The sequence below is a fragment of the Polypterus senegalus genome, chromosome 12, assembly GCF_016835505.1.
Source record: "Polypterus senegalus isolate Bchr_013 chromosome 12, ASM1683550v1, whole genome shotgun sequence".
Classification (NCBI taxonomy): Eukaryota; Metazoa; Chordata; class Cladistia; order Polypteriformes; family Polypteridae; genus Polypterus; species Polypterus senegalus.
The window spans coordinates 76718769-76731681 of NC_053165.1; the positions used below are offsets into that span (position 1 = coordinate 76718769).

The 12913-nt window shown below is 45.2% G+C and overlaps 1 protein-coding gene across 1 annotated transcript; it reads right to left on the minus strand.

Moving 5' to 3' along the window:
* Window positions 1-2187: 2187 nt before the first annotated feature.
* Window positions 2188-12907, minus strand: LOC120541282. The gene is made up of 12 exons (XM_039772769.1): window positions 12687-12907; window positions 11266-11330; window positions 10962-11125; window positions 10749-10879; window positions 10543-10601; window positions 9934-10073; window positions 9710-9843; window positions 9344-9402; window positions 3654-3799; window positions 3458-3561; window positions 2735-2824; window positions 2188-2543 (listed from the first exon to the last, which is right to left on the minus strand). Exons 1-12 carry the CDS (start codon window positions 12765-12767, stop codon window positions 2535-2537), a joined length of 1182 nt encoding a protein of 393 aa, XP_039628703.1. The 5' UTR covers window positions 12768-12907; the 3' UTR covers window positions 2188-2534.
* Window positions 12908-12913: the final 6 nt, after the last annotated feature.

The following is a 12913-nucleotide window of genomic DNA, read 5'->3' on the forward strand; positions in this document are numbered from 1 at the left end:
TCCAGTATGTACAGAAATGTGCTGACAGTACTCCATCATTATACACAGAAGTTCAATATGGTGTCCGCAGGGCTCAGTACTGGGACCTTTACTGTTTTCACTTTACATGCTTCCACTGGGATCTCTCATTAGGAAACATAATGTTAATTTTCACTCGTATGCAGATGACACCCAGTTATACCTTTCATTTAAATCAAATGAAGTTTCTCCGATGTTGTCTTTAATTAGTTGTGTTAGTGAATTAAAGGAATGGATGAATGAGAACTACTTGTCTTTAAATACAGATAAAACAGAGATGTTAATTGTTGGAGGGAATGACGCTGATCACAGCAATATTTTGTCGTCATTTAACTCAGTTGGAATCCCAATTAATTTTACTGAATCAGCCGCAATCTAGGAGTTATCTTTGACTCTAGCATACTCATTTAAAGCACATATTACAAAGTCGTCCAAAACCTGTTTTTCCATCTTAAAAATGTTAGGAAATTAAGGCGCTTTCTAAATAAACAGGATTGTGAGAAATTAATTCATGCATTTATCTCTAGTAGGATTGACTACTGCAATGCGGTGTTCACTGGCTGTTCAAACTGTTCTCTATACAGCCTCCAGTTAATCCAAAATGCCGCTGCAAGAATTATTACAAGAACAAGAAAATATGAACACATAACCCCAGTTCTTAAATCTTTACACTGGCTCCCAGTTAAATTTAGGGCAGATTTCAAAATCCTCCTTTTAACATATAAAGCATTAAATGGCCAAGGTCCGCTTACTTGTCTGAACTTATCATGACTTACAAACCTGAGCACATTAAGATCTCAAGATGCCGGTCTGCTTAGGATTCCAAGGATTAATAAAATAACAGTGGGAGGTCGAGCTTTTAGTTACAGGGCCCCTAAACTGTGGAATGGTCTTCCTGCTTCCATAAGAGATGCCCCTTCAGTCTCAGCCTTTAAATCCCGGCTGAAGACTCACTACTTCAGTTTAGCATATCCTGACTAGAGCTGCTGATTAACTGTACAGACTGCATCTCTGTTGTTAGTCATTAGCACTAAACATAAGTAACATGATAATTATATTTGAATACTAACCCTCACCTATTCTGTTTCTCTTCTCGGTACCCAAATGTGGCCATTGGTGCCACGGCCCACCTGCCAAGTTGTTTGCCTGCCTATGGTAAAGTCATCCCTGATGGAGGATCACAGGAATCATGGGAAAGAGGGTCCTTTCATCGGAGCAATGTTTCAGCCGTGGCATGGCCAAATGGGGAGGCAGCTAGATGGATGAGGTCTCCAGGACTCTAAAAATATCAAACCTAATTATGTCATATCATCTACTGTTAAACCGTAATTCTAAAATTTTTATTATGCTGTCTTAAGGAATTGTTCTGTTCTGTATATTGTATTGTATTGACCCCCTACTTTTGACACCCACTGCACGCCCAACTTACCTGGAAAGGGGTCTCTCTTTGAACTGCCTTTCCCGAGGTTTCTTCCATTTTTCCCTACAAGGTTTTTATTGGGAGTTTTTCCTTGTCTTCTCAGAGAGTCAAGGCTGGGGGGCTGTCAAAAGGCAGGGCCTGTTAAAGCCCATTGCGGCACTTCCTGTGTGATTTTGGGCTATACAAAAATAAACTGTATTGTATTGTATTGTATTGTAGAAAGGGGAGGGGCTGGATGTTTGGGGCAGGGCGGAGGCTCATTTAGCGTCTTTTCTGCTTGTCCTCCATGTTTCCAAACAGATGTGTCAAACTGAACGAACTCCCACATCTTCACAATGGCTGCCATGCTGTGGCCTCAGCCGATGTGATAGCCAGTCCAGCAAAGTGTGCCCATAGGAGATGGCGATTCAAGAATGTGACAGGGAAAGAAGCGGTCATCTACTCTTTCTTTTTCATCAGTGGTCTGAAAACTGACACACAGCTTGGCATGGGGGTCCGTCCTTTTGTTTTAACTTCTGCTTGATTTGCTGTTTCATGATATTCCCAAAGAAGGTGGGAGGTGCCATCCTATCCTAGCCCCCCCGCCATCTCTTATTCTGTTCGAAGTCACATGTTAGTGACGGATTCCAATAAAAACAAGAGGCCACATCTTCTCTTAATTGACTTTATTGGATATAAATTAAATACATTCTATAATAAAGAATATATAAATTAATTAAATCTCAATCATTATTTCAGTAAGAAAATATAAAGCAGTGCATTTCTTTATCCAAAGAGCCAGCCACCATTGTCAGCCCCTCGGGAGGACACTTGAGGAGCCTTCACTTCTACAAGCCCCTCCTGAAGGTCTGACGAGACACCAAAGTGCAGAATTTGAATTCTTTTGTAAACGCAACGTTTCCTGAGGCATGCAGTTCTCCTCAATTTCAAGGAAGAAGGCAGTGAGTGGACAAAAGTGGCCATCTTCGTCCATCTGTCCATCAAAGTCCCTTAGACGTGTAGTTGACAGCCCGGGTGCTCCTCGACTTCATATTTGCCCACAATATTTCATGATAAGCAGAGGTCCTGGCAGGTCAGAGGACAAGCTTGTTGGCTACTAGAAGGCCTGCAAAACAACAATGGCACAGAGTTGAGGACACCAAATCACCGCAGGGCTCCTTCTGCTGGTACCCCTGACTCCATGCTGCTCTTAAATCTTGTCTGTCTAACCCTTAGAGGACTCCACTGATCAAAGATCAAAGCGCCATGGTGGGGGCCCAGCAGAGGGCGCTCCAGAGCTGCGAGCAGCACACTTACTTCGTAAAGACGAGCGCGGAGGTCAAAGGAGTCAGGTGACCTGAGGGAGCAGGCGCGTGCCAACTTCTTGAACAGGCGGGTCTTCAGGGCCTGAGGAGGGAGAAGGAAAAGGACATCAGGAGTCAAATGAGGAGCCAACAAAGTGTGACACAAGGAACTCAGACAGGACACAATTCAATGAGCTTGGAGACGTGGGCAAGAAAGCTGCTGCATCTGTGAGGCCATCTGACTGTAGTAAATGGCGCTATATTAGGGGGCCTCCCATATACTGAGGCTGTAGAGAAAGGCGCTCTGTTAGGGTGGTCACCTGCCTTTACTGTCAAGCGCTATATCTGTGTGGCCATCTGCTGCTAGTGTTATGATCTGGTGACCATTGGGCTCCACCATATTAGCACAGCCCTGTGACTCCAGTTGTTCGGACCGACTACTCTGCTAATTCACTCCTTACTATGGTGGCTCCCAGTATTGCGCAGGCACTGCCCCTTAGATGTGACATCTTCAGTGAATTAAAAATACTCATCGGCTCATTAAAGCACAACAAGGTGAAACAGAGGGACATAAGCAGAGGAGCTGGGTGACACAAACTGACACTAGATGGCTTCCCTAAGGTCAAAGCTGTGAAAGGCACTGCAAGCGTAGAAACCTCAGAAAGAGCAGACAGCACAACAGAGAAGGATATGAAAGGTGCTCCATGACAGGGAGGTCCACCTGAACTGCACTTACCACCACAAGGACCACTGGGATCAGGATGATGAGCAAGCTACAGAGCACAATGATGGCGATGGCATAGCCTGGGAAGGGCGTTTGAGCTGGTGGGACCGGGGTGGCTGGAGGAAAACCAAAATCAAGGTTACCACTGGGACATTCTCAGGACCCTGTACACTTTCAGGTCCCACTTGTCCCTGCCCGCTGAACTCACCACTGCCCACTATGGACCAGGGGTCCAGCTGTATTCCCTGTAGGTTGACCTGGGAGATTCCACTCAGGAGGGTGTTGGTCACATCGCTGCTGGTGGTTGTGTCTGGTTTGTACATGAAGGTGGTGCTGGTGATCACTGAGCCCATCCTGCAAAGAGAAGTGGACACCTGGGGCCTCATGTATAAATGGTGCGTACGCACAAAAATGTTGTGTACTCCTGTTTCCACGTTGAAATAGCAATGTATAAAACCTAAACTTGGCGTAAATCCACGCACATTTCCACGGTAGCTCATACCCTGTCGTATGCAAGTTCTCAGCTCGGTTTTGCAGACTGGTGGCACTCAGCGTCAAAGCAGTGCTACTGTTCTTGTGTGGTTTATCTTTCTTTTTCAGATCAACATTCCTGACGTGGCTTTATAAATACACCGAAAATAACCGCATATTGTTTATTAGTGTAACGCATCTGATTGTAATTAACCAGTAACAATATAATGGTGCACAGAATGGTCAGACTTTTCTAAATACCAGAACTGCTTTAGCGTTGTTACTCTCACTGCACCTTCTTCTTCTTCTTTCAGCTGCTCCCGTTGCCACAGCAGATCATCTTTTTCCATATTCCTGTCACTGCACCACTCGGAGTATTTATATCACTGTATCTGTGTGTGGAATCACAGCAGCCGATTGGAAAGAGAATTATCAGGATACAGCATCAAGCACACGCTACCTCAGCCATAAGCACAGTCTATTTGAACTGCTCTCATAAGTTAAACACTTCAGAGCCTTTCCTGTGCGGACCTCGCGGTTCACAAACAGTTTTACCCCAAGAACTCTAAACGCACTCAGTCAGCCATCAGGTGCTCCTTGCAGAACTTATTAGTACAATCACCTCACTGGAAACTTGAGATACAGTTATAATATTACACAACCTGAGCCACTTTATAAATTTACATATGATGATGATATCATTTTTAAGATGAAATACAGCAAAATATGTTTATTATATTTTACAGATAAAACTTTAACTTAATTTAAATGATCTATATTGTTAATACTTAAACATGTGAGGACACGGTGCCGCAGTGCTAGCGAGGATCTGGCGCCCTGTTCACGGATTGTTTCTGCCTCACGCTGTGTATTTGCTGAGGCTGGCGCGACACTGGAAGGATAGATGGATAGAATAATTAAACACATACTATGAAGATATTTCAATGTTCCTTAAAACCTTTGAAGAATCGGCATTCTAAGCTTACAGATGGCTTAACGTCTATTACAGAGCTGATTGCGTGGCGATTGGGTATTTGGGGAAAGAAAAGTAAGGACAGGAATTGGACATTAGTACGTTTGAGAGAGACAGCACTGCTACAGTAAATTATTTAATTGAAGGTCGCGCACAGCGCAGCAAGCATCTTGAGTGAGGCAGGAACAATCACTGCGCCACCGTGTGCCCATGTTTAATATCAGGCTTTAACTCCTATCATCATGAAAATGGTATCACGTATACATCTCAGTATTTTTATTATACAGAGAGCTGGAATATCACGAATGTCATGGATTCTGTGTCCTGTCAGAGGAAGAGAAAGCCTGTTTAAGAAGCAAGTAGTGATTCACACACACAGAGCACATAGAAGATCAAATACTAAACAAAGCATTTAATGTGTTACTTCAGTTACGATGGGATTTGAGAAACTAGTGAATTAAACAATTTTAAGATTATGATGTTCTACTTTAATGACAAAATAAACTACATGATTAAAGTGGAACTTTCGAGATTAAAGTTGGCATTTCGTACTTTTTGTGACAGCACTTTGGCGCAGTGGGTAGTGCTGCTGCCTTGCAGTTAGGAGACCCGGGTTCGCTTCCCGGGTCCTCCCTGTATGGTGTTTGCATGTTCTCCCTGTGTCTGCATGGGTTTCCGGTTTCCTCCCACAGTCCAAAGACATGCAGGTTGGGTGCATTGGTGATTCTAAATTGTCCCGAGTGTGTGCCATGTGGTGGGCTGGCGCCCTGCCCGGGGTTTGCTTTCTGCCTTGCACCCTATGTTGGCTGGGATTAGCTCCAGCAGACGCCCGTGACTCTGTAGGTATGATGTAGTGGATTGGATGGATGATTTTGTGCTTTTTCCCCACTGTGTCCTTTTTTTTGCCTCTGTACCCTAATAAGCTTTCATATGACACTCAGACGGTGGGCTACAACTCGCCTTTTCACCGTGACATTGATATCTGACAACTTCTTTTTTATTTCGGGCAATGTGTCGAGTTTCTCCGACACGCTATGTCACTCGATCAACTTCCTTTTCTTGTTTATACCACTGTTTTCTTTGCCTGCACTTGCTATTCGCTGAAATTCTTCTATTTTCCCCCGCGCTTTTGCCATTGTCTTTTAACAGAAGGCTGCACTTAAGGGCTATTTATATTGATTTGCATATTCAAAGAGGTGTAATTCTGGGAGGAGTTGGGGCGGGACAGCAGGCACGTGCATGTGTGTTATTTTTCATGCTGACCAGGATTTATGTAGTGGAGGAACGTGGAAGTTGGCCACAGGGGATGAACAAACCAGTATGTTTCTTCATGCCAGTCCCAAGCCCAGAAAAATGGGGAAGGTTACGTCAGGAAGGGCATCTGGTGTAAAAGTTTGCCAAGTCAATATGCATATAACAATAGAAATTTCCATACCAGATCAGTCGAGCCCCGGGTTAACAACGACCGCCACCAGCACTGTTAGTCAAAAGGATGCTGGTGGAAATTGGGCTGCTGTTGGCTGAAGAAGAAGAAGAAGGAGAAGAAGAGAGGGGAGACGTGAGGCAGGAGGAGAGGAGGAAAGTAAAGAGAGTGGAACTAAGAGTAGAAACTTTGAATGTGGGCAGTATGACTGGTAAGGGGAAAGCATTAGCCGATATGACGGAGAGAAGGAAGGTTGATATATTGTGCGTGAAGAGGACTAAGGCCAGGTGGATCGGTAGGTGGATTTAAATTGTTCTATCATGGTGTGGATGGGAGGAGAAATGAGATAGGAGTTATTCTGAAGGAACAGCATGTCAAGAGTGTATGGAGGTGAAAAGAGTGTCAGACAGTGATGATGATGAAGCTGGAAATTGGAGGGTGTGCTGATGAATGTTGTTAGTGCATATGCTCCACAAGCTGGGTGTGCAATGGGTGAGAAAGAAGATTTTTGGAGTGAGTTGGATGAAGTGATGAACAGAAAGTGGTGATTGGAGCGGATTTCAATGGACATGTTGGTGAAGACGAGGAGGTGATTAGTAGGTATGGTGTCAAGGAGAGGAATGAAGAAGGTCAGAAGATAGTGGATTTTGCCGAAAGGATGGACATGGCTGTGGTGACTACGTATTTTAAGAAAAGGGAGGAGCACAGGGTGGAGGAAGATGCACACAGGTAGATAACATCCTATGTAGAAGAGTCAATCTGAAGGAGATTGAAGACTACGAAGTGGTGGCAGGTGAAGTTTAGTTAAGCAGCATAGGATGGTGGTCTGTAGGATGATGCTGGAGACCAAGACGAGTAAATAGAGTGAGGTCAGAGCCAAGGATTAAATGGTTGAAGTTGAAAAAGGAAGACTACAAGGTTGAGTTTAGGTAGGAGGTGAGACAGACACTGGGTGGCAGTGAAGAGTCGCCAGACAGCTGGTAAACAGCAGCAGATGTAGTAAGGGTGACAGCAAGAAGGGGGCTTGGAGTGACATCAGGAAAGAGGAAGGAGGAAAAGGAAACCTGGTGGTGGAATTAGGAAATACAGGAGAATATACAGAGGAAGAGGATGGCAAAAAAGAAGTGGATAGTCAGAGAGATGCAGAAAGTAGACAAGAGTACAAGGAGATAAGGTGCAAGGTGAAGAGAGAGGTGGTGAAGGCTAAAGAAAAGGCTGGACACTACAGAGGGAGAAAAGGACCGGTGGGCTACAGAGAGGGGCCGAGCTGGGAAAGATGAGCAACAGGTTAGGGTGATAAAGGATAAAGATGTAAACGTACTCACAAGTGAGGAAGAGTGTGTTGAGCAGATGGAAATAGTACTTTGAGAGGCTGATGAATGAAGAGAATGAGAGAGAGAAGAGGTTGGATGATGTGGAAATAGTGAATCAGGAAATGCAACAGATTAGCAAGGAGGAAGTAAGAACAGCTATGAACAGGATGAAAAATGGAAAGGACGTTGGTCCAGATGACATACCTGTGGAAGCATGGAGGTGTTTAGGAAAGATGGCACTGGAGTTTTTAACCAGATTGTGTAATGGAATCTTGGAAAGTAAGAGGATGCCTGAGGAGTGGAGAAGAAGTGTAATGGTGCCGATATTTAAAAATAATGGGGATGTGCAGGACTGCAGTAACTACAGGGGAATAAAATTGATGATCCACACCATCAAGTTATGGGAAAGAGTAGTGGAAGCTAGGTTAAGAAGTGAGGTGATGATCAGTGAGCAGCAGGATGGTTTCATGCCAAGAAAGAGCACCACAGATGTGATGTTTGCTCTGAGGATGTTGATGGAGAAGTTTAGAGAAGGCCAGAAGGAGTTGCATTGCGTCTTTGTGGACCTGGAGAAAGCAAATGACAAGTCGGGAGTGGCAGAGAAGTACATAAGAATGGCACAGGATATGAACGAAGGAAGTGTGATGGTGGTGAGGTCTGCAGTAGAAGTCACGGAGGTGGGATTACATCAGGGATTGGCTCTGAGCCCTTTCTTATTAGCAATGGTGATGGACAGGTTGACAGTCAAGAATAGACAGGAGTCCCTGTAGACTATAATGTCTGCTGATGACATTGTGATCTGTAGCGATAGTAGGGTGGAGAGGTAGAGATATGCTCTAGAGAGGAGAGAAATGAAGGTCAGTAGGAACAAGACAGAATACATGTGTGTAAATCAGAGGGAGGTCAGTGGAATGGTGAGGATGAGGGAGTAGAATTGGCAAAGGTAGATGAGTTTAAATACTTAGGATCTACAGTACAGATTAATTGAATTGTGGAAGAGAGGTGAAAAACAGAGTGCCAGCAGGGTGGAATGGGTGGAGAAGAGTGTCAGGAGTGATTTGTGACAGACGGGTATCAGCAAGAGTGACAGGGAAAGTCTACAGAATGGTAGTGAGACCAGCTGTGTTATGTGGGTTGGAGATGGTGGCACTGACCAGAAAGCAGGAGACAGAGCTGAAGGTGGCAGAGTTAAAGATGCTAAGATTTGCTTTGGAGGTGAGGAGGATGGACAGGATTAGAAATGAGGACATTAGAGGGTCGGCTCAAGTTGGATAGTTGGGAGAGAAAGACAGAGAGGCGAGATTGTGTTGGTTTGGACATGTGCAGAGAAGAGATGCTTGGTATATTGGGAGAAGAATGCTAAGGATAGAGCTATCAGGGAACAGGAGAAGAGGAAGGCCTAAGAGAAGGTTTATGGATGTGCTGAGAAAGGACATGCAGGTGATAGGTGTGACAAAACAAGATGATGAGGACAGAAAGATATGGAAGAAGATGATCTGCTGTGGCAACCCCTAAAGGGAACAGCTGAAAGAAGAAGAAGAAGAAACGTGGATGTTGCTGTTCTCACAGATTTATGCATCTGGATTTTTTTGTGCATACGAACATTTCTGCTTTTGTCCGTACACATGCCGTTATGCATGAGGCCCCTGGTGTGATGGGTGGGCTCTGGCGTGAGTGCAAGCCATGGAGGAAGAGGTCAGCACGAGGCGGTCACTTACTTCATGTCCGTGACGTAGAGGTCAGTGAAGCCATTCTTGATTTGGAAGAGCGTTAGGAGCTGCCAAAAATAAAAGGAGACAGCGGGTTAGCAACTTGAGGGCGGACGTGCGGCCGCAGACAAAGAATCGGGTGCTAGAAAGCTGCACTTTGTGCCCTGCAGTGGCTCCTTCCTCTTTTAGAGCTCCTTACACTCTCAGTAGGCACACAGCCAAACACTCTACATACATGACATTGATACGACTGCAGGGGCAGGAGTGGAGACCCTCTTGTTTGGAGATCGTCTTGTTCAGCGATTATGAAAGGTGCTCTATAACATAACAGGGGGTCCGTTAGCGAGGTGTCCATGCAATCAAAGAACTTCTTACCGCTTGTTTCAGTTGAGTGCTGAGCTCAGCAAACGCCGCTGATGACCGGTTACTCATGTCACTAGAGAACTGCTTGTTAAGAATCCTCAGATTGTAGGTGAAGATGTTGTAAGCGAGTGGCACAGCTGGCATGGCTGAGGAAGATGAGAGAACGCCATAAGAAATCTCGGAGCTCATATTGAGAATTACACTGAGGGGGACACAAAGCAATTCCAGGTACGTACCATTGACGGTCAGCGTGTACTTGACCAGTGGGACCGGACTGCTGCTCTGCAGGATGTTGTTGATGAGGACCGTTGAGCTGACAAACACAGTCGTGTTGAACTGAAGCTTGACACTCGTGGAGACCCAGTTGGAGTTGTTACTGGTAATTGAGAGAGAACAACGGTTAGCGTAATGGTCCTCTGATATGGGCAGACAGCCCTCTGTGGGACCCCCGACCTCCTCCAGGACTCCAATGCCACATTGTGATGTGTGTGATGTGTGTGATCAGTCACAGCTGGATGGCACACTGCCACTTCACCAAACTGGTAATCTCTGCTGCTCACCTGACCTGCTCATATCAGCTGATATCAAAGCCCACATCTATAGAGGACACTTGATTTTGCCAACCTGCCATTTAGTGCCTGCTGTTACCCTGATTAATGATCAGGGGTTGGACATCCACACATCTCCTGATGAAGAATTCCAAACTTCACCATAAATATGACTGCCCACCTGCTGCCCACTGCTCAGCACTCAGTTGCCCATTAGGTGGGCATGTCCCCTTCATCTGACAGGGTAAGTGACATTAGACATTTTTGGGCAGACAAACGATGATGGACATGTCATACCTGAAGTTCAACGCCAACTGCACCGGGTCACCGTAGTATGGCTTCAGGATGGACAGCAACTGGGAAAGAAAGATAGAAATACAAATGTAAGGGCCATGATGGCGCAGGTCACCTGAATATAACACTTCCTCTAACTTGGTGCCCGGGCTCTGCTTTCAGCCCGCATTGGCACAGAAACAGCCAGGAACTATGGGGATGACACTTACCCACACGAGGGTCTTATTTTCCAGCTGCTGGTATGCCACACTTGAATTGCTATATAAATCTGAAATGAAGCCAACCTGAGTCTGGAATGCCACTGAGGTGGTGGACAGAGGAAGCTGCTGTATGGTGACCGCTGTGAAGAAGAGGACAGACAAGACGCCATTATGAGGTGTTAGGAAGGAAACACGGAGCCCATGGAGGTGTCCTTCACTTACTGTCAGACTGAATGCTCAATCGGTCCACAGGCAGGACTCCCACGTAACCCGATGAATTGATCGAATTGTAAAGAATTCGGACAGCATCTGCACTCTGAGGGGCATCAGCAGTGGTGGCGTTGGAGGTGAACTCCAGTTTTGTTTCTGCGATGACAGATCCTTTTCTGCGTATATAAAGAAGAGGGTCTTATTACAGAGGGGACATGGAGGCCTGGCACTGCAGCTGGCCATGTTGAGGTATACCACAAAGCTGGCCAACACGGAAGATGCCCAAGGAGACAAGGTGAAGGCCAGCAGGACTCACGTGAATTTGTTGATTATCACTCTTATCAGGGTGTTTGGGTACAGCGGGCGGAACACTTTGTAAAGCTGAAAGACATCAAGAAGAAACAATCACATCAGTTATGGAGCCTCATGGGTGGGTGCCACTTAGACAGCAGACTTGTGTGTGTTGTTCTCTCTTGTACATGCGGTGGTCCGGAGTTCTCTCTGATCTGTCACAGCCTGTCTCAGTCACCCCCATGGACCCTCGTCTCGTCACATTCCTTATCTCACAGATGTTGGTACCTCTGAGGTGGCAGCGTATGTGGGTGAGTGTGGGCTGTTCTGTCCAGGTGTGGTTGCAGATTAGCTTTTAAAGTGGTCCTGAACTGGACAATCCTATCACCTGATATTAGCAACTGGTTGGTTTCATGTTCAATTTTCATTTTTTTAACTTTTTGAGACTGTCTAAGCTCTTATTTGGAGCCTTTGGTTTCATTTTGATGTGGCCGATGCTTTTTATTACACAAACCCATTTTGATTTTTTGTGGGTGAGGTGTTGTTGGGACGGAGATCCATTACTAGCAGTCGACCCCCAAACAGATTCATCAGGTGACACTGCAGCGAGTATTTACGGTGGCAGAACACTGCATTGTCCATCCAAAATGAAGAACAAATATATTGCGGTGTTTATTAGTGGCTTATGGAATTGATTATTCGTCAGATGGGGTTTTGACTTTCTGATTTGGACCTCAGTACATCTTGAGACTTTGAGCTTCTGTTGTCCAAGTGCAGCTAAAATTTGTCATTCGGTCGCAGAGGAACTTCATCAAACCCAACAACCAAACTGGAAAGTGGACCTGACTAAAAGAGAGAGTAAGTCACCAGGACCAGGAGATGAAAACCACAAAGGATAAAAGTGATCGTAATGAGCGGGAAAGCTGATTTTAACTGATGAGATTTTAAAAGAAAACAGAAAATGAGATAAAGTAAAATCATTTATACCATGTTGAGCATGGAAAAGATCGATAACGTAAAAAAATGGTGTTAAAATACCGAGAATTCAGGTAAGTGAAGCGAGATACAAAATGGATGGAGGGATGGAAATCATTGCATACTCCTCGTATGACAGGCTTTATGATTCACGTGTCCGGGTGCCCACCCGTGGATCAAACTCATCTAATCCACGTCTCTTAGGGGCCAGAACAAAATCAGGACAACGTGTGAGTGTCCCCAAAGCCCACCTCTGGGCTCTGCCTTGTGCTCAGTGCCACCACTCCCTCTACCCTGTAATGGAAGAAGAAGGTTCAGGAAATTGAAAGAGCATTAAAGGAAAGTGCAGAATGAATTTTACAAAGAAAAACCTGAAAACATAGATTGAAATGGAAACAAGCTTTTCTAACAATGAAGGAGGAAGAAGGAAATGTTTCTTGGTGTAAAGCAAACTGACAGAAAGACACTCACCTCTTTTGAAACTTTATCACTGAGTTGGATGAATTCAGGAGACGACTTGTTATCCAGTTGGTCTGAGTAATTCAGGAGCATTCTGAAGTCGAGTGGCACCGTTGGCTTACTTTGAGGGGTCTGAGTAGTGGAGGTAGTAGGCACTGTGGATGGTTTAGTTGTGGCAGAGGAGGAACTTGAAGGAGCAGATGAGTGTGTGGAGATTGTAGAAGAACTGAATGCAGAAG

Coding starts and splice junctions, on each gene's coding strand:
- LOC120541282 (XM_039772769.1), bottom strand. CDS start 12,767: ATGCTCCTGAATTACTCAGACCAACTGGATAACAAGTCGTCTCCTGAA. Junction 11,331..12,686: donor GTGATAAAGTTTCAAAAGAG/GTGAGTGTCTTT, acceptor GATGTCTTTCAG/CTTTACAAAGTGTTCCGCCC. Junction 11,126..11,265: donor GTGATAATCAACAAATTCAC/GTGAGTCCTGCT, acceptor TTATATACGCAG/AAAAGGATCTGTCATCGCAG.